Source organism: Dermochelys coriacea, chromosome 2 (genome assembly GCF_009764565.3).
Source record: "Dermochelys coriacea isolate rDerCor1 chromosome 2, rDerCor1.pri.v4, whole genome shotgun sequence".
Taxonomy (NCBI): domain Eukaryota; kingdom Metazoa; phylum Chordata; order Testudines; family Dermochelyidae; genus Dermochelys; species Dermochelys coriacea.
Window position 1 is genome coordinate 202763344 of NC_050069.1, and position 25383 is coordinate 202788726.

Below are 25383 nucleotides of genomic sequence, written 5' to 3' on the forward strand. Positions count from 1 at the left end.
ATTTGAAGGGATAATTTGAACAACTCATACATTATAATGGATTCTAAATTTCTTTATCAACTTAGGAAAATGACTTGAGTATCACTGTGGACAGCTCATTGAAGACCTGTGCTCCATGTTCAGCAGTGGTCAAGAAAGCAAACAAATTCTAGGATGCCTAAGGAATGGGATGGAGAATAATATAGAAAATATTATGATGCAATTATAAAAATTAATGGTACATCCTCATCTGGAATACTGTGTTCAATTTTCCATAGTTCTTAAAAATATTTTTGCCCCTTTGGAACACAATAGGCTAGAGATAGGGCATCCATAATACATGTCCCTTGACACTGGCAATTTGTGTTCCCCATTTGTGCACCTTATCCTGAATCTATTAACTTTCAGAGCATGTAATGCTCATCTCTTTTTTTTTAGGAGTTTTTGGAGGTTCTAGATAGAGTTGTGAGAGTCTAGCTCAGGAATATACAAACCTTTTCATGGCATGGACCACATGTAAATAAGGAGAGCATCTTGAGGGACAGCTGTCTTCCCATTTGCAATTAGATGGGTCAAACAGAGTTGTGGGTACTCAGCAACGCTGAAAATCAGGCTCTCGGAGTCTCAAGTTGAGCATACATCAGAAGAGGCCCCCAAAATTAGAATCCATTTTTGAAAAATTTAGCTTACTGTAAATGTGTAACTCAAAAGGAGTTTATTTATTTTGTAGGAGTTGGTGATCTTCTTCACAATAAGGTTCCGAGTGAGTTCCTCCGTGGTAAAGACAGAGAGAGAGCTGTCTTCACTGCAATTCGACAGAATTTGAAGAAAGCTAACTACCACAATTTTGGCACATTACTAGAAGCATTCAGGCATTATGACAAGGTCAGTGTTCTGAGAGAATACAAATTTACATACACATAATTTGTGTGCATAATATGTGTGTGTGATATATATTAACTTTCCAAGGTTATGAATATATCCATGAGTGTATATAGAATAGTAATGAAAATTAAATACAAGTTGAAAATATGATAGGACAACATGAAAGACAAACCTTTCACCTATGCACTCTATACACAAGGGTGTGGCGTGATATGTAGGTTTATTGCAGAAGTGTTGGTTGCAACTCTAAAGTTCAGGTTGCATTCTGAAACGGGATTAAAATAGAGCATACATTTCTGTTTTTCTGTACTTGTAGGTGATCTTTCTGGGTGAAGCTTTCATATTAGTTTTATGCCCTTTGAATTTTCTGTGTAATTTTTATTTTGTTTCTTTTCAGACATTTTTAATAGAATCCGTTTGAAATAGGCTCTGGCTGTAATTTATCTGGGGAAATCTCACTTTTTTGGTTATGTATCTTTAAAATAATATTATATAGCACACAAACATACTATAAAGCTGAATTTTCAGTACATCTTATACAATGGGTAGTTAAAATAATTTTTGAGGATCAACAATTTTTGTCATTATTCATCATAAAGAAAAACTTCAGGCAGCTGACATAAAATCTTATGCTTTGGCAAAATGGTCTCTATTTTTAACATAATATCTTCTGCATAGGACACATCTCTGGCAACAGCTACACTTTTCTGGCAGATTTTATTCTACAATAGAGAAGGTTTTATATGCAGCTGCTGACATAATATTTCACATGTAGCTGAGGACATAAAGATTTTATATACAGAAAATCTAAAAAGGATGATGATAATAATTCCTATATCACTTTTTGTCAGTAGATTTCAAAGCACTTTACAAATGAGGTAAGGATCATTATTCCTATTTCAGAGTTGGAGAAACAGAGGCACAGAGCAGCAAAGCGATTTGCCAGGGTGTTGCAGCAGGCCAGTGGTAGCGCCAGGAATAAAACCTAGGTCTCCTACTTTTCAGTCCAGTGCTGTATTCACTGGGAAACATTGCCTCCACTTCACCAGCATCAGCTATGCTTCTACCAACACCCAGTGTCCCTCACTCCCAAGCAAAGTACCTAACCTACCCCTACTTTCGATTTTGAAAAAAAAAAAAAAACAGAGAAAATGAATACACACAAACTTAATTAATTAAAGTTGCTGCACATATAACATACCTTACACAAAACCATAAGAGTTAGGACATGGAAAGTTAAGCCACCTAACAGTACCTACTCTCTGCTCCGGCACCCACAGGTCCACACCTTACTACTAATAAAACTACCATACACCACGAATCACACACTACAACCATAACTCTGTGTGACCAGGGTCCCGGGGCGGGAGGCCGGGGGGTGGGCAGCTAAGATCACTCAATTAGGGTGAACTGCAAAGAATGGGGCAGACAATCCCCAAAAAGCTGGTGGATATTACAATACTTAGATTTACGAAGCCAGCATAAAACAGCTTCTTTATTATCTCACTTGTTACTCAGAAGTCCAGACAACACAGTTCCCTTAAAGTGATCCAGCCTCAGGCCTCCATCCAGGTACCTAAATCAAATAAGATGAAGATTCCTGAAAATCTTATTTCATCATATAAAAGAAAAGGTTCTACCAATCCCAAAGGATCAGACATTACCTCCCAGGTTACTGAATAGTTCAGATCATACCCAAATACACGCTACAGCCAATTCTTATTAACTAAACTAATATTTATTAAAAAACAAAAGAGAGAGAGAATATGGTTGAAAGATCATTATACATGTGTTCAATTCATTGAGGTTCAGATTCATAGCAGAGATGATGAGTTTTGTAGTTGCAAAGAGTTCTTTCAGAAATAATTCATAGGCTATTGTCTAATGTCGAAATATCATATTCAGGGAGTACCAGCATAGCTGGGACCTCAATCTTGCAACTCAAACTTCCCCCAATGAAGCTTAAGCAGATCTGAGATGACAAAATCAGGACCCAAGGGATCTTTTATACAATAAAAAGAAAAGGAGGATTGTGGCACCTTAGAGACTAACAAATTTATTTGAGCATAAGCTTTCGTGAGCTACAGCTCACTTCATTCTGATGAATGAATTTGTTAGTCTCTAAGGTGCCACAAGTCCTCCTTTCTTTTTGCGGATACAGACTAACATGGCTGCTACTCTAAAACTTTTTATACAATGTTATGTTCTCTTTGACAAGTTGGAGTTCCTCAGGGAACAAAAGGTAATTAGGATGACTTTGAAGGAGGTCCATCACTGGTACTTAGCTTACGAATTAACATAAGGCAATTTGCTTGTTCCTTCACCATTCACAGTACATTTCAAAGAGAGATGAATACAGAGAGATCCCGTTTTTAAAATTCATTTAAATTCTAGGATGTTCTTTTGATCTCTGAACTATCAGAATATATCATAGACAGGGACTATTGGTTACATTGTTGACCCTACTGGTATATATGTAAGTACACAAAAACACAAACATTATCTCCCCACATAAAGTCTTTTGATTTTGAAGGTTATTTATTTTGCAGGATGTTTAACCCTTTCTAGCCGTGTGTCACATTCTGTCTCAGCTAAGGATACAAGCCTTCCAGCAACCACTTTCCCAAACTACCATCTGCCAGCATACCTAACTGCTGCAACAACCATTCACAACTAACAGTGTTGGGAGGGGCAGAGTAGTTTGGTGAATGGTTGTTTGCTGAAGGAGAGCTGTAGAATTGAACAAAATGTGTAGAGTGGTGCAGGCGGCAGAACTAGGGTGGGGCAGGAGGGGTTAGCTCCCCTGCAATGGAAATATTATGGTGGCTCTGCTGCGGTGTAAACTTGTGCATGCCTGGGGGTGGGGAGCGGAGGTAAGAGCAGGACTGGTGGGCCTGGGTTTGGGCCGAAGAGTAAAGAGCAGGATCCGGAGGGGATGGAACAGGCCCTGGAGAAAGTAGGAATCCCCAGGACCCCCCTTCCCAGCCTGGAGCTGGCTGCCCCCGCACTAAGTCTCAGTACCTCCCCTCTCTCCCCCTCCTGTCCTTCCATCTTCTGCACCCCAATTGCAGTTTGCTTTTACCATCACTGGAGTAACTCTAAAATCAGAGGATCTATGATATTTTGTGAAGCTATGATTTTCTCCACTTCCTGATGTTAAGGCTCTTTGCTGAGAGGAATTGCTATGCATATTTCACTGACACAACTGCAGTTCCCCTGTGTCCAAATTATCACAACAACCTGAGAACAGCTCCACTCCTTGCCTGGGCCACTAGGCTGTTTGTAACTGGAAGGTTTTACTGGAAACTGCGACATGTCTTAGCAGATGCCCATGGACATATTCAGAAGCAATTTCTCAACCACATAAATATTTTAATATATTTGTTTTTAAGCTTAGCTAAGTGACTGTTCTTCATGAAGGACTAGCTACATGCCAGATTTGAAATTTTGTTGTTCCATTGTTTTTAAGATATCAGCAAGCAAAGGAAATCAGTGAGCAGAAGTAATCTTAACTTTTTTTAAACTATAAAAGTATATTTCTGTCAGTCTTTCATAATTCAAAAGCATTTGAACGATTTTCCTCAGACTTTTCTCCAAATTATACTACTTCAGAGACCAAGCTTGAAAAATTTCAGGTCCAAGAGAAAAAACATGGGAATTATATTGGAATTCCCTGTGGAACCTTAACTATAGTATTCATTCCGGACTGACACCTTATTTGAAAATAAATCTTATCTTTGCCTTAGCATTTATTATTAGACTGTCATCTTGTCACAGTACACTGTTACATTGATATTAGCTCTTAATTTCAAGTTACCTTATCATCTAAGTAAAAAGTTATTTCATTGATGCATGTGAATTCAGGTTGTGAATTACCAAACTGCTCTGGATTTTTGGATTCTGTCTTTGGGAATGATGTGGATAAATAGGAGAGAATTGAGAGGAAAAGAACAAAAATGATAAAAGGCTTAGGAAGCCTGACCTATAAAGACAGGTTAAAAAAACTTGGCATGTTTAGTCTGAGGAAAAGAAGATGGAGAGGGGACCTGATGACAGTCTTCAAATATGTTAAGGGCTGTTATAAAGAGGACAGTGATTGATTGTTTTCCAAGTCCACTGAAGGTAGGACAAGAAGTAATGGGCTTAATCTGCAGCAAGGTAGATTTAAGTTAGATATTAGGAAAAGCTAACTTTGAGGGTAGTTAAGTTCTGGTATAGGTTTCCAAGAGGGGTTGTGGAATCGCCATCACTGGAGGTTTATAAGAACACTTGTGTTGGGTGGTCTAGGTTTTTATCAGTCCTACCTCAGCACAGGGGGTTCAACTTGATCACCTCTTGTGGTCCCTCCCCAATCATACATGTCTATGATTTCAAGATTCAATTTGAATATTCTTAAATTATATGATTGGCTACATATTTATGACCTATTATCTGTTTCTGGACCATCGGCCATAGTTTGAACACCCCTTATGCAGTGTGTGAGATTATAACTGTTGTGTGTTATTTGTCACAGAAAGGAGATGGGAGGATAGACAAAGAAGAACTGAGGAAGTCTTGTTTTCAGCTAAATATCGATCTAGATGAGGAACTCCTGGATGCTTTATTTGATTACTGTGATTTGGATAAAGATGGTCTGATTGATTATCTGGAGTTTGTAAACTTTCTTAACTGGAAAGACAAAATGTCTGTTGAAGAATTTGAAAAAAACATAATTACAAAAGGTATGTGATTTAGTACTAGAAAGCACTTAGGGGATACTCCTGTCTGTTCCTCAGCCACTGGAAAAGGCCCTGGCTGAAGCTGAACACATACTGCACAGGAGGTGTAGAATTTGGAAGCCCACGCAGTGCTACCAGGCCCCCAGTACATTGTGGAGCATGGCTACAAAGAGGCTCCTCTGATCTGTGTTCTGGATGAATGGATTCCCCACTGGGAATTACCAGGCCCATTTGCTAGAGTTTGGAAAGGGGGTTAAAGTGGAAAACAAAAAAGAAATGGCTAAAGAAAAATGTTAAAAGTTTACATTTGCTAGCAAAAACCTTTTAAAAAAAATTCATCTATAATGTTTCCATTTGAACATTGAGCTCTTGCTGCAATTTCATGCTTTGAAATTATGATAGCTGGCAATGTGTCCTTTAGATATTGGATTCTCTGGTCCATTCAGCTCCCTTTATATTACCCGAGCAGACTAAAAAGAGCACAAACTACCCACAAGCAGGGCCAGATTAACCGTTTATGAGCCCCCATGGAGGAAATGGAGCATGGCTCAGGGAGGTCAGTCCCCAGAGCGAGGGACCAGCCAGGGACCTGGCATGACAGGGGAGGCCCCACTCCATCCAGCCCAGTGCAAGGGCACTATTTACAAACCGGCAGTTGTCAGATGCACAGTGGCCCACCCTGCCCTGTGCTGCCAGCTTGCCCCTTCCCCACGGGGGCAGCCCCCCTCCAACATGAACACCCCTGCAACTCCCTATGGCCAGAGCCCCACAGACCCACTATGCTCAGCACCTTTCCAGACCTCTTCCACAAATGCACAGCATCCCCCTGCACACAGCCCCACCACAACTGCCCGGCGCCCCACACAGACCGCCCCACTCCCTAGTGCTCCAATACACACATCTTCCCTGCCCCCTCACAGCCCAGCATCCCTCCACCTAGGCTCCGCCAGAGACCCACTGCCCCACGCCCTGCCTCCTGGCCACACTCACCTGCCTACTGGGAGGCGACTGTGTCTGTCGGGCTGAGCTGGCAACACAGCAAGGGCTGATCCCAGGGCGGGGAAATCGCTCCAGTCCCTCAGGAGTAGCACGATCAGCCCTGCCAGCGCCTGCCCTGGCTGGGCTCCCTCAGGACCCGCTTGCCTGGAGGGGCCCAGCCAAGCCCCCCCTGCCACTGTTCCCCTTCACCCCAAACCGACAAAGACTGGCCAGGCTTCTGCACCAGCCCCAGGCAGCTCAGCTCTGGGGAGACAGGTGGGGCCCCACAGGGGGTGGAAAGCAGACTGCCCAGAGCCAGAGATGCACTGGGGTCCGGCCAGGGTGTGGAGAGGAGTCCTCGGCTGGCCGGCAGGCCAAGAGGAGCAAGTGGTGGGCAGGGTCGGGGGGAGCCAGCGGGCTGGTGGGGTCTCAGGGCACAGTGCAAGCAGAGCAGAACAGGACCCCTTCTGAGCATGGGCCTGGCTCCATGGCGCCACTGGCTCCATTGTAAACCTGGGACTGCCCACAAGCGCCTACTTAGGAGTTCCCCAGTTGGCATAGTACCGTGTAGATGGCTCATCATCTTCCACTTCGATGTCTCTGGTCAACACAGGGACAGAAAGAGAGTGGTGGCGTGGAAGCAGTCAGAGTGTCCTATACAATGCACGTCAGCTGCGCTCATATGGCATGTGTTCTGTACAGCCCTCAGATTGCTCTAAGCCTGTGGCTCTCAACCTTTCCAGACTACTGTACCCTTTTCAGGAGTCTGATTTGTCTTGTGTACCCCCAAGTTTCACCTCACTTAAAAACTACTTGTTTATAAAATCAGACATAAAAATACAACAGTGTCACAGCCACACTATAACTGAAAAATTGCTCATTTTCTCATTTTTACTATATAGTTATAAAATAAATCAATGGGAATATAAATATTATACTTACATTTCAGTGTATAGTATATAGAGCAGTATAAACAAGTCATTGTCTGTATGAAATTTTAGTTTGTACTGACTTTGCTAGTGCTTTTTATGTAGCCTGTTGTAAAACAAATATCTGGATGAGTTGATGTACCCCCCCAAAGACCTCTGTGTACCCCCATGTGTACACATACCCCTGGTTGAGAACCACTGTTCTAAGCTGTGCTGGAGCAAAGAATCAGGGAGCCATACGCAGCATGAGAGAACAAATAATATGTGACAAATGTGTAGTCATGTTGCTTAATGCTCTATTGGATGGTGCTCAGAAACTATGATGATGAACACAGTATAAGAACCTCTATAGAAGAGAATAGTTCCATGACCACCACTGCCTCATTGTGCTATGTCAAGGTAAATTACAATAACTTAATTTTAATCTGTCAGACATGAGAAGTAACAGTTGTTGTTTTTTCCTTTTTCATATATGTGCACTTTATTATTTAAGCAGGTTGCACCAAAGATTATATTTTTATCTCTCTCTCTCTCCCCCCCCCCCCACCTGGAGAAAACCTTGGAGAAAGTTTTGTTTTTATTTTTCCTTGAAGTGATACACTGGAGATTGTAAAAGTGCAGGGATTTTGATTTTATCAGAAGGACTTTTTAAAGCTGGGTTAATGTTAGAGCCTATCAGGTGCAAATCTCAGTCAGAACTGTAGGGCTTTTTATTTTTTTGAAGAGTTTATTTTGCTATGCAAATGTATCCCGTAAAGCAGGAGAGATTAAAAATCTCTCAGAACCATTTGAAAATGTGTAATCTATATATTAAATATTTTCTACTCAATAATAATGTAGATTTAAGTCACTGTTTTTACTACTTAAAATATTTACTATGTTGTGTGCATCTAATAATTTTGGCTATTTTATAACCTTCACATTTTATAGGGAAAAAGCCAGATGTTTCTGAGCCTTTCCTACCTGAAGATGCAGAAATAAAAACAAATGATGGATCACTGTTGAAAGATGAAGATCTTGTATCAAAGGAACCTGGAACCTCAGAAAAGACACCAAAAACTCTTACAAGACCAACAGATCGGGTATTTGCTGATTATCGCACAACTTCTTCTCAGTACAATGCAACTGTAGGAGGTCTCCCTGCAACTTGTAAGTACAGTGAATGCTAGTGAAGACAAAATCAGAAGCAATCTTAGAAAGTATTGGCAAATGTGCTAATTACATAGAATAGTCCACTACCTAAATCTAATTTATCCAACAGTATTCAACCAAATTTGATTCATATGCTTCAGATTAAGGTTTGGAGGTTCATTTTGGATAAGCATCTAAAAGTTTGGATGTTAATCAAAACTCTTTGGTCTAGAAATTATACTGGAAGTCTCAGGAGAAACAGTTTTTTTATGATATTTCTAATAAAAGCCGCTTGGTTGGAAATAAAGCAACAATAATCTTCTTTACAGTATTTAAATACTTATGTTTCTGGTTACAGCTGAAACTATGAAGTGTAGAAACATGTAAAAACTAGGTTGGAGGAAAATTAAATCTCTTTTTAAAAACCCCATAATAAAAGATTTGACTTGAGTTTCAGGCAGAATTTCAGGTCAGTTCTTATTTTATCCAAAGTAGTTCATCCTTCCCTAGTTTGTGGGAATACTATATGACACAGCTGCTATTTCTGTGTGAGCTACTGCTGCAAACATAGTTCTTTCATTTCTTTATGTTGTGTATTGATTTTTTTCCCCACAGGTTACCCATTATGCGGCGTTCCAACCATTCGTTCAGACATTCCTGCCCCTCGTATTCGCCGCATCAGTGACAGAACTAATTATGGTGATGAAGCCAATGCTTATGCATTATTATGTCCATCTGTCTTCAGCGAGAAAGGCGTATATGAGAGAGATTTTTTTAAGACAAGACCAAAGGCAGAGGTACTGTACATTGCTTCTGAAGATTCTCTCTAGATACCTCTGGTATACCTGCAGAATGGGTCTGGGAGGTTATGTGGTCAAGCAGATAGGGCACCACACCGAAAGTCAAAAGACCTGGGTTAAATTCCCAGATTTATGATTGACTCATTGTGTAATTTGGCAAGTCATGTAACCTTTCTGTACCTCAGTTTCCCTATCTGTAAAATGGTTAAAAAAGTTTTGTAAAGCACTGAGATCTGTGGATGAAATATTTGGCATTTTACAAGTGCCCAATATTAATATTCGCAGACAGAATATTAGGATTAAATTGATACGGTTTTTAACAGTACATACCAATAATTTAAAGATGAAAAAATTATAAGAATGTTTTAATTATGACAGAAACAAGCATTATGAACCCAGGAAATTCAGAAGTTAAAGTTAATTTTAAGAGATCCAAACATTTTAAGGCAAAGAAATACACTGCTAAGGCACTCATACAGCATTTCAGGCCAGAAGGGTCAATTTTGATCATCTAGTCTGATGCCAGGTGTAACACGGGCCCCAGAATTTCCTGAAAATTATTCCTAGAGCATGTCTTTTAGAAAAACATCCAGTCTTGATTTTAAGAATTTCTGTGTTGGAGAATCCACCATGATCCTTGGGAAAGTGTTCCAAGGATTAATTACTTTCACTGTTAAAAATTTACACCTTATTTCCAGTCTGAATTTGTCTAACTTCAACTTCCAGCCATTGGATCATGTTATGCCTTTCTCTGCTAGGCTGAAGAGCCCATTATTAAACACTTGTTCCCCATGTAGGTATTTGTAGATTACAATCAAGTCACCCCTTAACCTTCTCTTTGTTAAGCTAAATAGAACTCCTTGAGTCTGTCGTTGTAATACAGGCTTTTTAATCCTTTAATCGTTCCCATGCCTTTTTTCTGAACCCTTTCCAATTTATCAACATCCTTGGATTGTGGGCACCAGAACAGGACACAGTATTCCAGCAGTGGTCATACCAGTGCCAAATATAGAGATAAAATAACCTTAACTCTGTGCCTTGATGATCCATCTGGAAAAAAATATGAATGACATAATTTTTCTTTTCATATCAGTTTAAACTAATCTGGGACCACATACACTAAAATCCCTTAATCGTATCGTTCTTGAAGAAATGCCAACTTCCTTTACAGCCATACACTGTCCAATGAAAAATATGTACTTTTCACATTTCTTATTAGATCAATAGCATAACGAAGGTAATTATTCAACATTCTTCACTAAGGCTCCAGTTCAACAAAGCACATAAGCAGGTATATAAATCTGTTGCTAGTCATCAAAGCACTTAAAATGTGCTTAAGTGCTTTGTTGAACAGAGATGGTTTGTTGAACTGGAGCTTAAGTTTCTATGATCCACTAATTTTTCAAGTATTAATTAATACAAATATATGGCAAAATTTTCAAAAGTGCCTAAGTGATTTAAGCTCCTAAGAGCCACCTAAAGTCATGTGACTTAGCCTCCTAAATGATATAGTGTCCTAAATCATGTAGGTGATTTTGAAAATTTTAACCACAGTGTCTTTACATATACGAAACCTTCTAGGCTCAGATAATGACAATATAGCACTTACATGAAATAAATTATGTCAGATATACTGTACAACAGGGGTCGGCAACCTTTTAGAAGTGGTGTGCTGAATCTTCATTTATTCACTTTAAGTTTTTGCGTGCCAATAATACATTTTAACATTTTTAGAAGTTCTCTCTCTATAAGTCTATATATTATATAACTAAACTATTGTCATATGTAAACAAGGTTTTCAAAATGTTTAAGAAGCTTCATTTACAATTAAATTAAGATGCTGATCTTACACCGCCAGCCCGCTTCTGGCTTAGGTTTCCGTTCCCCTAGGCCAGCAGCGGGCTAAGTGGGGCCTGCAGCCGGGACCTCAGACCGGCAAGGGGCCTGCAGCTGGGACCCCAGACCAGCACGGGGGTGAGCGGCTCAGCCCGCTGCCGGTCTGGGGTTCCATCCTCCAGCTCCTGCCAGCCAGGGTCCCGGCTGCCGGCCCCACTCAGCCCGCTGCCGGTCTGGGGTCCTGGCCCTGTCCACATAGACTAAGTACCTACCTTCTCCCTGTTTCTAGCCATTCTCTTCCTCTCTCTGCACTGAGATGAGGATGGGAGTGCGCTGAGAACAGGGCTGGGGGTGAAGGAGCAGGCTGGGGGTTGGGGTGCAGGGTCTGGCCAGGAGCTAGAATGAGGGAGGGGGCTAGGGTTGGGGCAGGAGGTTTGGGTGTGGCGCGCTTACCTGGGCAGCTCCCATTTGGTGCGAGGGGTGCAGGTGGGAATGTGGTGTGTGTGTGTGTATGGGAACTCCCGTTTGGTGCTCAGGGTGGGGGTGGGGATCTGGGGGGTGCAAGAGTCAGAGCATGGGGTCTGGAGTCAGGGCGGGGGGGCTGGGTATGTGGGGGGGTGCTGAAGTCAGGGCTGGGGTTGTGGGGGGTGGAGGGGTCAGGGCAGGAGGCTGGGGTTGTGGCAGTGGTCAGGGCACGGGGCTGAGGGTGTGTGTGAGGAGGGGTCAGGGCAGAGGGCTGGGGGGTGTAGGGGTCAGGGCAGTGGGCTGGAGGTGTGGGCTGGGGTCGTGGGGGTCCTCCCAGTCCCCTGCCCTGAGCGGCTTACTGCAGGGGGCTGGAGGGGTTATATCGATTGCACCCCCTTCCCCAAGGTCCCCGGAACAGAGAGCGCGCTGCAGCTCCACTTTTTCCTCTTCCGCTCCATAGCAAGGGCCGTCAGCTGATCGGCCGCAGGGAGGGAGAGAAGGAGGGGCAGGAGCCCAGCATGCTGGGGGAAGAGGCGGGGGGAGGGGGGAAGCTTGCCTGCCCTGCACGGAGAGAGTGGTGGGCGGGGGGTCAAGAAGAGCAGGCCTGGCCAGGCAGGATTTTTAATGGCATGCCATTAAAAATTGGCTCTCGTGCCATCTTTGGCACACGTGCCATAGGTTGCCAACCCCTGCTGTATCAGATGTACAAATATAAGTGTTATACCAATAAAATAAAAACCAGCAGGATCTTATCACCACATTTATTGTGAATACAGAAAGAATCCATAGTAAGCAGTTATCAGAGTAGCAGCCGTGTTAGTCTGTATTTGCAAAAAGAAAAGGAGTACTTGTGGCACCTTAGAGACTAACACATTTATTAGAGCATAAGCTTTCCTGAGCTACAGCTCACTTCATCGGATGCATTTGGTGGAAAAAACAGAGGAGAGATTTATATACAAACACACACACACACACACACACAGAACATGAAACAATGGGTTTATCATACACACTGTAAGGAGAGTGATCACTTAAGATAAGCCATCACCAGCAGCAGGGGTGGGGAAAAGGAGGAAAACCTTTCATGGTGATAAGCAAGGTAGGCTAATTCCAGCAGTTAACAAGAATATCAGAGGAACAGTGGGGGGTGGGGTGGGAGGGAGAAATACCATGGGGAAATAGTTTTACTTTGTGTAATGACTCATCCATTCCCAGTCTCTATTCAAGCCTAAGTTAATTGTATCCAGTTTGCAAATTAATTCCAATTCAGCAGTCTCTCGTTGGAGTCTGTTTTTGAAGCTTTTTTGTTGAAGTATAGCCACTCTTAGGTCTGTGATCGAGTGACCAGAGAGATTGAAGTGTTCTCCAACTGGTTTTTGAATGTTATAATTCTTGACGTCTGATTTGTGTCCATTCATTCTTTTACGTAGAGACTGTCCAGTTTGGCCAATGTACATGGCAGAGGGGCATTGCTGGCACATGATGGCATATATCACATTGGTAGATGCGCAGGTGAACGAGCCTCTGATAGCGTGGCTGATGTGATTAGGTCCTATGATGGTATCCCCTGAATAGATATGTGGACAGAGTTGGCAACGGGCTTTGTTGCAAGGATAGGTTCCTGGGTTAGTGGTTCTGTTGTGTGGTGTGTGGTTGCTGGTGAGTATTTGCTTCAGATTGGGGGGCTGTCTGTAAGCAAGGACTGGTCTGTCTCCCAAGATCTGAGAGAGCGATGGCTCGTCCTTCAGGATAGGTTGTAGATCCTTGATGATGCGTTGGAGGGGTTTTAGTTGGGGGCTGAAGGTGATGGCTAGTGGCGTTCTGTTGTTTTCTTTGTTGGGCCTGTCCTGTAGTAGGTGACTTCTGGGTACTCTTCTGGCTCTGTCAATCTGTTTCTTCACTTCAGCAGGTGGGTACTGTAGTTGTAGGAATGCATGATAGAGATCTTGTAGGTGTTTGTCTCTGTCTGAGGGGTTGGAGCAAATGCGGTTATATCGTAGCGCTTGGCTGTAGACAATGGATCGAGTGGTATGATCTGGATGAAAGCTAGAGGCATGTAGGTAGGAATAGCGATCAGTAGGTTTCCGATATAGGGTGGTGTTTATGTGACCATCTCTTATTAGCACCGTAGTGTCCAGGAAGTGGATCTCTTGTGTGGACTGGTCCAGGCTGAGGTTGATGGTGGGATGGAAATTGTTGAAATCATGGTGGAATTCCTCAAGAGCTTCTTTTCCATGGGTCCAGATGATGAAGATGTCATCAATGTAGCGCAAGTAGAGTAGGGGCATTAGGGGACGAGAGCTGAGGAAGCGTTGTTCTAAGTCAGCCATAAAAATGTTGGCATACTGTGGGGCCATGCGGGTACCCATCGCAGTGCCGCTGATTTGAAGGTATACATTGTCACCAAATGTGAAATAGTTATGGGTCAGGACAAAGTCACAAAGTTCTGCCACCAGGTTAGCCGTGACAGTATCGGGGATACTGTTCCTGACGGCTTGTAGTCCATCTTTGTGTGGAATGTTGGTGTAGAGGGCTTCTACATCCATAGTGGCTAGAATGGTGTTTTTAGGAAGATCACCAATGGACTGTAGTTTCCCTGACAGCAGGATTGTCTGGCTATGTAGACTCCCTCCTCAGGCCCTTCGTTACCAGCACTCCCAGCTATCTTCGAGACACCACCGATTTCCTGAGGAAACTACAGTCCATTGGTGATCTTCCTAAAAACACCATCCTAGCCACTATGGATGTAGAAGCCCTCTACACCAACATTCCACACAAAGATGGACTACAAGCCGTCAGGAACAGTATCCCCGATACTGTCACGGCTAACCTGGTGGCAGAACTTTGTGACTTTGTCCTGACCCATAACTATTTCACATTTGGTGACAATGTATACCTTCAAATCAGCGGCACTGCGATGGGTACCCGCATGGCCCCACAGTATGCCAACATTTTTATGGCTGACTTAGAACAACGCTTCCTCAGCTCTCGTCCCCTAATGCCCCTACTCTACTTGCGCTACATTGATGACATCTTCATCATCTGGACCCATGGAAAAGAAGCTCTTGAGGAATTCCACCATGATTTCAACAATTTCCATCCCACCATCAACCTCAGCCTGGACCAGTCCACACAAGAGATCCACTTCCTGGACACTACGGTGCTAATAAGCGATGGTCACATAAACACCACCCTATATCGGAAACCTACTGATCGCTATTCCTACCTACATGCCTCTAGCTTTCATCCAGATCATACCACTCGATCCATTGTCTACAGCCAAGTGCTACGATATAACCGCATTTGCTCCAACCCCTCAGACAGAGACAAACACCTACAAGATCTCTATCATGCATTCCTACAACTACAGTACCCACCTGCTGAAGTGAAGAAACAGATTGACAGAGCCAGAAGAGTACCCAGAAGTCACCTACTACAGGACAGGCCCAACAAAGAAAACAACAGAACGTCACTAGCCATCACCTTCAGCCCCCAACTAAAACCCCTCCAACGCATCATCAAGGATCTACAACCTATCCTGAAGGACGAGCCATCGCTCTCTCAGATCTTGGGAGACAGACCAGTCCTTGCTTACAGACAGCCCCCCAATCTGAAGCAAATACTCACCAGCAACCACACACCACACAACAGAACCACTAACCCAGGAACCTATCCTTGCAACAAAGCCCGTTGCCAACTCTGTCCACATATCTATTCAGGGGATACCATCATAGGACCTAATCACATCAGCCACGCTATCAGAGGCTCGTTCACCTGCGCATCTACCAATGTGATATATGCCATCATGTGCCAGCAATGCCCCTCTGCCATGTACATTGGCCAAACTGGACAGTCTCTACGTAAAAGAATGAATGGACACAAATCAGACGTCAAGAATTATAACATTCAAAAACCAGTTGGAGAACACTTCAATCTCTCTGGTCACTCGATCACAGACCTAAGAGTGGCTATACTTCATCAAAAAAGCTTCAAAAACAGACTCCAACGAGAGACTGCTGAATTGGAATTAATTTGCAAACTGGATACAATTAACTTAGGCTTGAATAGAGACTGGGAATGGATGAGTCATTACACAAAGTAAAACTATTTCCCCATGGTATTTCTTCCTCCCACCCCACCCCCCACTGTTCCTCTGATATTCTTTACTTGGAACTGCTTTAGAAGATCTTTTGCTAATCGCTGCAGCTTTGCTTTGTATGGTGTTCTTGTTAACTGCTGGAATTAGCCTACCTGCTTGTCACCATGAAAGGTTTTCCTCCTTCCCCCCCCCTGCTGTTGGTGATGGCTTATCTTAAGTGATCACTCTCCTTACAGTGTGTATGATAAACCCATTGTTTCATGTTCTCTGTGTGTGTGTATATAAATCTCTCCTCTGTTTTTTCCACCAAATGCATCCGATGAAGTGAGCTGTAGCTCACGAAAGCTTATGCTCTAATAAATTTGTTAGTCTCTAAGGTGCCACAATGGACTGTAGTTTCCTCAGGAAGTCAGTGGTGTCTCAAAGATAGCTGGGAGTGCTGGTAACGAAGGGCCTGAGGAGGGAGTCTACATAGCCAGACAATCCTGCTGTCAGGGTGCCAATGCCTGAGATGATGGGGCGTCCAGGATTTCCAGGTTTATGGATCTTGGGTAGCAGATAGAATACCCCAGGTTAATTTAGGCTTGAATAGAGACTGGGAATGGATGAGTCATTACACAAAGTAAAACTATTTCCCCATGGTATTTCTCCCTCCCACCCCACCCCCCACTGTTCCTCTGATATTCTTGTTAACTGCTGGAATTAGCCTACCTTGCTTGTCACCATGAAAGGTTTTCCTCCTTCCCCCTCCCTGCTGCTGGTGATGGCTTATCTTAAGTGATCACTCTCCTTACAGTGTGTATGATAAACCCATTGTTTCATGTTCTCTGTGTGTGTATATAAATCTCTCCTCTGTTTTTTCCACCAAATGCATCCGATGAAGTGAGCTGTAGCTCACGAAAGCTTATGCTCTACTAAATGTGTTAGTCTCTAAGGTGCCACAAGTACTCCTTTTCTTTTTTCAGTAAGCAGTTAGTTATAGCTATAACATTCCATTCAATCTCCTATTTATTCACACATTCATTCATACACATACACATGTTCTGCAAGGTTGTTATCATAGTTACCAGCCTTAGAGTTGCTCATGCCAAGCCACTAGCCCGGTGGCCTGGACATGAGGAGGGAGCAGGGGCCTTGTCAGATGCACATCAGATGCTCCTGGAAGTTGGTTTGCTGAATCAGACCCCAAAGTTCTCACTTTCTAGAGTCCATTTTTATAGAAATTTCTTCCTATGCCAGTCTATGGGAATTGCTTCATCATGCTGTTGCTGAATCAGTCAGCAGATAGCACATTCCTGATGGCTCTGTGCTACCAGATGTTATCTTGTTCTTTGGTTCTCCCATTCTTGAGGCTGTTGGGTGGATTCCAATCTGCCCTCCGGAGGTCATCTGGTTATTTCCACTTGACACCTTCTTCAGCCGATGGACACTGGATTCTTAGGCTGGCACTTCCCTGATCATTCAGTTATTATCCACACCAAGCATCCATCCCCATACATCCTCTATCTCTATTTTAATCACAATTGTTAACAAAGTGAGATGAATACAACAAAAGGGCGGGAAGTCTCTGGGTGCTGTTTCTGTTGTTACAGAGTATTGCTTTGAGTCTCTCTGTGTGAGTAGCTATTGTTACACAGAATTGCTTTGAGAACAGACTCTGTCTTAGAATGTACTAACACAATTAGCAGCTTGCAAGTTTCACACATAGAGGGAGAGAAACAGTATCAAAAACCAAGAAACCTTTTAATTAGTAATACCCTGGAATTTAAACTATGGGGAATCCAAACTCATTTGTGATTTTAATACAGAACTTCTTTAATATGATCCAACATAAATCCATTGCTTAATTTATGCTAGCGCTCACAAGGACTGAGTCCCTGCACCTCTAATCTTGGCAGTTCATAGTCCCGGCACCTCTGGGCTTGCTGCATCAGTTATGAAAGTAAAAAAAAATTGGTTATGCCCTGGCACCTAATTTCTGGAGCCCCGACACCTCTTTTGTTACAAATTAAGTACTGTATAGGTCCCAATTCAGCAAACCACTTAAATACTTAAGTGCTTTTCTGAATCAGGGCCATCGTGTCTTCAAAAAATTTCTGATTTCTTCTGTCATGGAATGCAGACTTCTAAAAAAAAAACATTTTGAAAAAAAGATTAATAAAAAGATTACAAAGAGAGGACGAGGGGAGAGAATACAGACAAAGATGTAGTTGAGAACTTCTTAAAGCCATAAGAAGGTCCTTGCTCCTAAATAACCCATATCACACTGAAGAAGGCAAAGCATCCGTCACAAGCATTTGTGTAAGATTTAGAAAAGTTTAAAAAGAAAGGAAAAGTAGAGACTGGTGGTACAGAGAAGAATTAAAGCTGTGGGTGCTTTAATTGTACATGTCCATTGTTTACCTTTAAGTTTAACCTTAACTCTGAATTGCCTAGGTTTGTAATGCTTATTTTACCAAATAAAAAAAAAGAAAAGAAAAAAAAAGAAAGCGAAAAAATTTTTTTTGCCTTAAATTACAGATACAGGGCCAGATCCTCAGCTTGTGTAAATCATCATAGCACCAGTGAAGTCACTTCTGGGGTAGAACACAATGGAGCTACACTTTTATACCAGCTGAAGATCCGGTTCATGTACTCTCACCTTTGTTTGTAGTTTATCTTAATGATTTGTTAATAATCTTGACTGCAATTCTGAAATCCTGAAGAAGCATTTCAGATATATATGCACTTTTCACTTGGCTGTTGGACTTTTTAGATAAGCAAAAATAGTGCTTTCTGCATTGTTTTTTAAATGATAGGGCATCTTGTTTAAAAACAGCTGTTGACTTTTTAATACAAGTCTACATGGAATAGTAATACTAAAAGAAATTTGAAACTGTAATTATAAAGTCCTTATAGTTGCATTCTAGAAAAATTCTCATTGACTGCCAATGATAAGATTGGGCTCTTCATAATTTTTTTAAAAAAATTTATCTTAAATATTCAAACAGCACAATCTTGCTACAGGTTTCACTCTAAGGGCATGTCTTCACTAGCAACGTTAAAGCGCTGACCACAGCAGTGTTTTAAGATGGCTGTTTAGTTGCAGCATAGAGAGCTCTCCCAGCACTATAAAAAAAAAAAAAAAAACCACCTCCATGAGGGGAATAGCCACCAGCGCTGGGAGCACTGTCTACACTGGCACTTTACAGCGCTGAAACTTGCAGTGTTCAAGGGGCTATTGTTTCACACCCCGAGTGGAAAAAGTTGCAGCACTGTAAAGTGCCAGTGTAGACAATCCCTAAGTATTAGAGTAAGGACACCCAAGACAGATGGGGAAAAAGATAATTACAGTAATCAATAAGTAGAATAAATGATACTTGTCTGACTCTGACTGAAGATTGAACAATTGGTGTTTGGAATGATCAGATTTACAATAAGCCAAAATATGGCAAAAACTGATTTAATCAGGCTAAAGCTGAACAGCCTGTGTATCCAAAACAACCTAGTCTTGTGATTGCCAGATAAGGAAGAGAAGGCTTGAAAAGAGGCTTAGGGCTAGAATTTTTAAAGGTATTCAGGCACCTAGCGGGATTTTCAAAAGCACCTAGTTGCCTCACACCTATTGAAATAAAAGAGCAGCTCCGAGCATGGCACCCATCTCCCAGAGGCCTTCCTGAGAAGTGCAATGCCCTTTTGCAGTGTTTCCCTGAAGGTGCTTGGGCTTGGTGGGTCTGCCTTTACCTGTGCATTCTGCCATGGGGACAGGCACTACACTGTAAATAATAATAAGGATAAATAAGAGTAATTCTTGGCCTTCTACCATAAATAAGCTATGTTCTCACTTGCTACTTGGTAATACACCTCTCAGTGGCAGACTTACTGACAGGAACATTGGCATCAGCAACAGATATAGAGGCACTTTGCACAAGGAGGTGGCTGTCAAGCCATCTGGAGTAACTCAAGAGTGGGCGCATCAACCTCAGGGCAGACTGTTAAGAAGCAGAGCATATAGTCCAAATTGGTTGTGAGTTCTATGCTTAGATTTCACCAACCATTTATCAAGTGTGAACTCCAGAAGCACTGTAACAGCCTTAACATGGAGTTACAGATAGTCCCGTTGGGTACCCCGATCTATCCTGCCACCAATATAAGCTTGCCTTTGTGACAGATGATCCGTTATACTAAAAATCACAATACTCAGGTTACTCCCAGTCCAAAAGGACCAGTCACTTACCCCAAGTCAAATGCATTTAGATCTTACAACAAAGACAGTGCTTGTATCCTATAATAAATTAACTAAAGATTTATTAACTAAAGAAAAAGAAATGAGAATTATTTACAAGGTTAAAATAGGTAAACATACACACACGAATTACAGTCTTAGGTTCCAAAAGGTAATAGAAGCTGCTGTAATATGCAAGCTCTGTATCTCCTCTATGGCTAACCCAGCTAAGCAATTGGGGATCCCTTGCTTATGCTTAAAGTATTTGCCCCTCAGCAGCAGCATAAAGATCCAGTTTCTTTTTGTTGGGGATTTTTATTCCCTTCCTCCAAGAGTTTGAGCTGATGGATGAGTTCTTCGTGGTAGGGCAAGAAGGAGAAATTCAATTAACAAAGTCTTTGTTCTTTGTCGCTTCACAATAGCTCATTTGGCTTCAGTGGGCCTTCTTGGTGGGCAGAACCTAAGCCCTTTTGTAGGAAGCCAGCATTTTACATTTCATGTTTGGTGAGTTACACAGTTACAGAGGTTTACAATGCAAACCACTCAGTTTAACCTTATAACATGGGATACAGGTGTTATAAGTGAGATTACTATATGCAGCATCCTACAAGCATTTCATAAAGTCTAAACACTAAACATTCTTATAAACTTAACCTCTATTTTAACAATATTAACACATAGGTGAGCCAGACATGTATTGGCCAATATTCTGTTGAGGCCGAGGGAGCTTTGCATGAGCTGGCACCTGGTCTGCCAGTGTCACACTGGCCATGGAGGAAAATGACTCAGATTGTCCAGTCAACTCTTCAGATTCACCCTGCAGCTGGATAAAGGTGTAAACTCTTCTGCTACCAAACATGGTGCTTCTATCTGCCGCTGTCAGAACAAAAAATCTAGGTGAAAGAGGGTAGTAGGGGAAAAAGGGAGAAGAGAAAACAGAGGTGGCAGATTCACTTGGGTTCCACTGAATAAGTAAGTAAGTTCAGCTGTGTTTTGGGTCTCTTGCACCTGCAGAGGAATGGGGCAGGAACTTGTTGTGATAGGATATGTTGTATGTGTTTTATAAAACCAAGTGATTGGAATAGGCTAGTTATTTTTGAAAATATATTAATATGTTTCAGCATTTTTAATGAATTCCTCACATTTAATGCAAAGGGTATGAAGGAACTCAGACATTTTTTATTTACATATTTGTCCTGGCAATGAGAAATGAGAGAAAATAATTAATTCTGGTAGGACTCCCATCCCTCTCTCACCCACACTTTAACATCTCAGTGTGTATATCTAATTTATCAATGACTTGTGTATCTTCTATTATTTCTTCTATAATATCTGGTGCTGTTTTATTACTGAATACTTCTTTTCTTGTATTTTCTAATGCCAGCAATGTTAAAAATTAAGAGCTGATTTTATTACTTTAAACAGATGCCTATTAAAGTTCTAAGGTAATACTAATTCAAAACATAAAATTCAAATCTAAAGTGAAAAAAGGGGACTTGACAACCTCCTTCCCTCCCTTGGTCATTTTATTATAACTGTACCGGATTTACCATGGCGTCAATGGCTCAATAGCGCCGGGCCCAAGCTCAGAAAGGGCCTCATAACACTCGCTTCCTCTCCTCTCGCAGCGCTGCAGAAGCAGAGCCTCGGAGCTGCAGGGATCCAGCGTGGGAGCTGAGAACTCAAGGGGCCCAGGGAGCTATAGTTCCTTGGCCAGCTCCCTGCCTAGAGAGCCAGCCCTGGAGCAGGGAAGGAACTACATTTTCCAGCATTCCCTTAGCAGCTATCAACAGGAAAGGGAGGGGGGAAGCTGAGACTCCATGCGCCGCAGCTTGCTGTGAATGGAGAGCTGGCTGCTAGAAGGGGATGGCCCAGATATCACCCTCAGAAGACTTCCCCAGCCTGGATTAGGGGTGTGTGGTGTGACTTTGCCTGGCAGCCCCCAGAGAAGGAACTGGGTGGAATGAATGGACAGTGCACCTCTCTATCTGAAGCCTAGCTCAGGAGGTATGTGGATCCCACCAGGAGAAGTTAAAATGAAAAGTACTTGAGGGGAGGCTCTACTAGAGGACCTGGGCAGCTTTAGGTACAGTACCAGGCACTCAGGAAGATTTCCACTTCTGAGCCATGGAAGCAGAAATTGACTTTTCCTTTCCAGATTTATCCAATGTTCAGAAAGGGAATCTAGCACATGCCTTCCAGATTTGAATACCCTCAAAATTCAGGAGTACTCAAGCTCAATTTGGGCAGCTATTACTTCATTTCTCCCAAATCAGATATACTGATCCACTGTAATTTGCTCTAGAAAAAGTAGGATAAAATTGAGCAACAAATGCTAGGGTCTTCCCAGTGCTAACTAGGACTGGAATTTCTATTTTCAACAGCCATTGCCATTTTTTTTTTTTTAGTTTTGTTTGTTTAAAAAGAAGACAGTGATATTGCATTGGCAAATTCCCCACAGAAATGAAGAGTGGAAGAAAAGAATAACAAAGGCACCTCAACTTTTCCTCATTTATATAGGACAGTCTTACAATATGGATCAGATATCCTCCAATTACACAAGCTGAAAATTGTTCCACTTGATTGCAGTTCTGTAACCACATGGGAACCAGTCCTGTCTGTGTTCTCTGTACATTCAAAATTCCTGCTGAATTCAGAAGTGCCTGGCTTTTGTAACCATACTACCTGATATTTTTAGGTTTACATTTAGTAATTGGACAGGAGGCCTCTTAGAAAAAATTAGGTGCTGTAGGAGGTGTTGCTTATTCATTAGGTAATGTGAGACCTTCCTGTTACACTAGTAAACCAGTGCAGTATAGAATGGGGGTCCTTTGCTTCTATACGCAGCCCATTAAAGACAATGAAAAGACTCCCACTTACTTCAAAAAGCTTTGGACAGAACTGGTTATATACAGGATAACTCCACTGTCTTCATAGGGTCCTGGTCCCACAGCGGAGGGGGGCCATCTGAGTTTATTGCAGAGCTGCTGCTCATGTATGGGAACCTCCTGGCACCCTAGCCTCCAGAATCATTCAGGCTGCACTTTCTGCATGATTATGTGCAAGCTGAGGAGTGTGTGGGAATTGGTGGTCTCTGCTGCAGGTGATGGGCATCTCAGGTACTTAAAGCCATGGTCTAGACTAGAGGAGGGAAGCGCCTAACTCCAGAGTCTGCAGCTGCCTAGGGCCAGCGTTGAGGATTTAGAACCCCTAGTGCCGCCATTGCAAGGTTCAAGCATGCTCAGCCTTGGAATTGCCACCCCTCCCTTGCTAGCAGCTGCAGCTATCCAAGGCTGACCTCTGGCAATTGGCCCCATGGCTGTAGCCAGAGAAGCTGCAGGTGGCTCTGTGACTACTGGGGGCCATTAAGCTAGGAGCGGATAAAGAAATTGGAGTTAACCTCAAAGAACAGAGGTCACCTGTAGGAAAGGAATGTCAAGGGGAGTAGGGAAAGAGGAAGCAGATCAGGCTTGCAGGGGGAGAATAGCCCCATCTGGCTAGAGAGCATGTCCAAAGTAGAAGGGAAACAAGCATGGGGAGAGGTGGTGGTGACCAGGTAGTAGACTAGCATGTAGAAGGGAGCAGACGGAGAAAGGCTGGTGACTTCCAGTTCCCAGGGGCTAAGTCCTCACTTTGGGGAAATGGTCTTTGCAAGTGGCTTGCTCAAATGGCAGGATGGGCGCTGAGGGAGGGATTTGTCAGAATTGATCAGGTATCTGCTGGCTGTGAAACTTTATTGAGCTGAGACCAGAACCACATACAGTGAGTGGTGACATAGGGTAGTACTGGAGACATGAAGCACTTAGAGGTGAGGAAAGTGATCAGGAACAGTCAGCATGGATTCACCAAGGGCAAGTCGTGTCTGATTAATCTAATTGCCTTCTATGACGAGATAACTGGCTCTGTGGATGAGGGGAAAGCAGTGGACATGTTGTTCCTTGACTTTAGCAAAGCTTTTGACATAGTCTCCCACAGTATTCTGGCCAGCAAGTTAAAGAAGTATGGCTGGATGAATGGACTATAAGGTTGATAGAAAGCTAGCTAGATTGTCAGGCTCAACGGGTAGTGATCAATGGCTCCATGTCTAGTTGGCAGCCGGTATCAAGCGGAGTGCCCTAAAGGTCGGTCCTGGGGCTGGTTTTGTTCAATATCTTCATTAATGATCTGGAGGATGATGTGGATTGCACCCTCAGCAAGTTTGCAGATGACACTAAACTGGGAGGAGAGGTAGATATGCTGGAGGGTAGGGATAGGGTACAGAAGAACCTAGACAAATTAGAGGATTGGGCCAAAAGAAATCTGATTAGGTTCAACAAGGACAGGTGCAGAGTCCTGCACTTAGGACGGAAGACTCCCATGCACCTCTACAGACTAAGGACTGAATGGCTAGGCAGCAGTTCTGCAGAAAAGGACCTGGGGGTTACAGTGGACGAGAAGCTGGATATGAGTCGTCAATGTGCTGTTGTTGCCAAGAAGGCCAATGGCATTTTGGGATGTATAAGTAGGGGCATTGCCAGCAGATCGAGGGACGTGATCGTTCCCCTCTATTCGACATTGGTGAGGCCTCATCTGGAGTACTGTGTCCAGTTTTGGGCCCCACACTACAAAAAGGATGTGGAAAAATTGGAAAATGTCCAGTGGAGGGCAACAAAAATGATTAGGGGACTGGAACACATGATTTATGAGGAGAGGCTGAGGGAACTGGGATTGTTTAGTCTGCGGAAGAGAAGAATGAGGGGGGATTTGATAGCTGCTTTCAACTACCTGAAAGGGGGTTCCAAAGAGGATGGATCTAGACTGTTCTCAGTGGTAGCAGATGACAGAACAAGAAGCAATGGTCTCAAGTTGCGGTGGGGGAGGTCTAGGTTGGATAGTAGGAAAAACTATTTCACTAGGAGGATAGTGAAGCACTGGAATGGGTTATCTAGGGAGGTGGTGGAATCTCCATCCTTAGAGGTTTTTAAGGCCCGGCTTGACAAAGCCCTGGCTGGGATGATTTAGTTGGGGATTGGGGCTGCTTTGAGCAGGGGGTTGGACTAGATGACCTCCTGAGGTCCCTTCCAACCCTGATATTCTATGATTCATGGCTATAGAAGGTCTGAATGAGGAAGGAGATTAGGAATCTGTGGGGGAGTTTCCCCTGATCACTGTGAAATTACTGCTCACTGTGGACACTGATAAACCCACAAGGATATACAGCTTAATGAGAAAAACTGGGATCTGAGGGATCTGTGTATGGCAATGAATATAGTCATGCAGAGGTGTGTGATCAAAATAAAAAATGTCTCTGAGATTCAGGACCAGGTATACTATGGCACTATACTATGTGCACTGCCACACCAGGCCCACACTTGGAGCC

General features: G+C 42.9%; 1 protein-coding gene across 1 annotated transcript in view; it reads left to right on the forward strand.

Annotated features, from left to right (window-relative positions):
- Positions 1-25383, forward strand: part of EFHB (EF-hand domain family member B) — a 40211-nt gene that overhangs the window by 6654 nt on the left and 8174 nt on the right. The window contains exons 2-5 of the mRNA XM_038391519.2: positions 643-864; positions 5378-5585; positions 8420-8638; positions 9236-9417. Coding sequence (XP_038247447.2) covers positions 643-864; positions 5378-5585; positions 8420-8638; positions 9236-9417 — 831 coding nt within the window. The remainder of the gene's footprint in view (positions 1-642; positions 865-5377; positions 5586-8419; positions 8639-9235; positions 9418-25383) is intronic.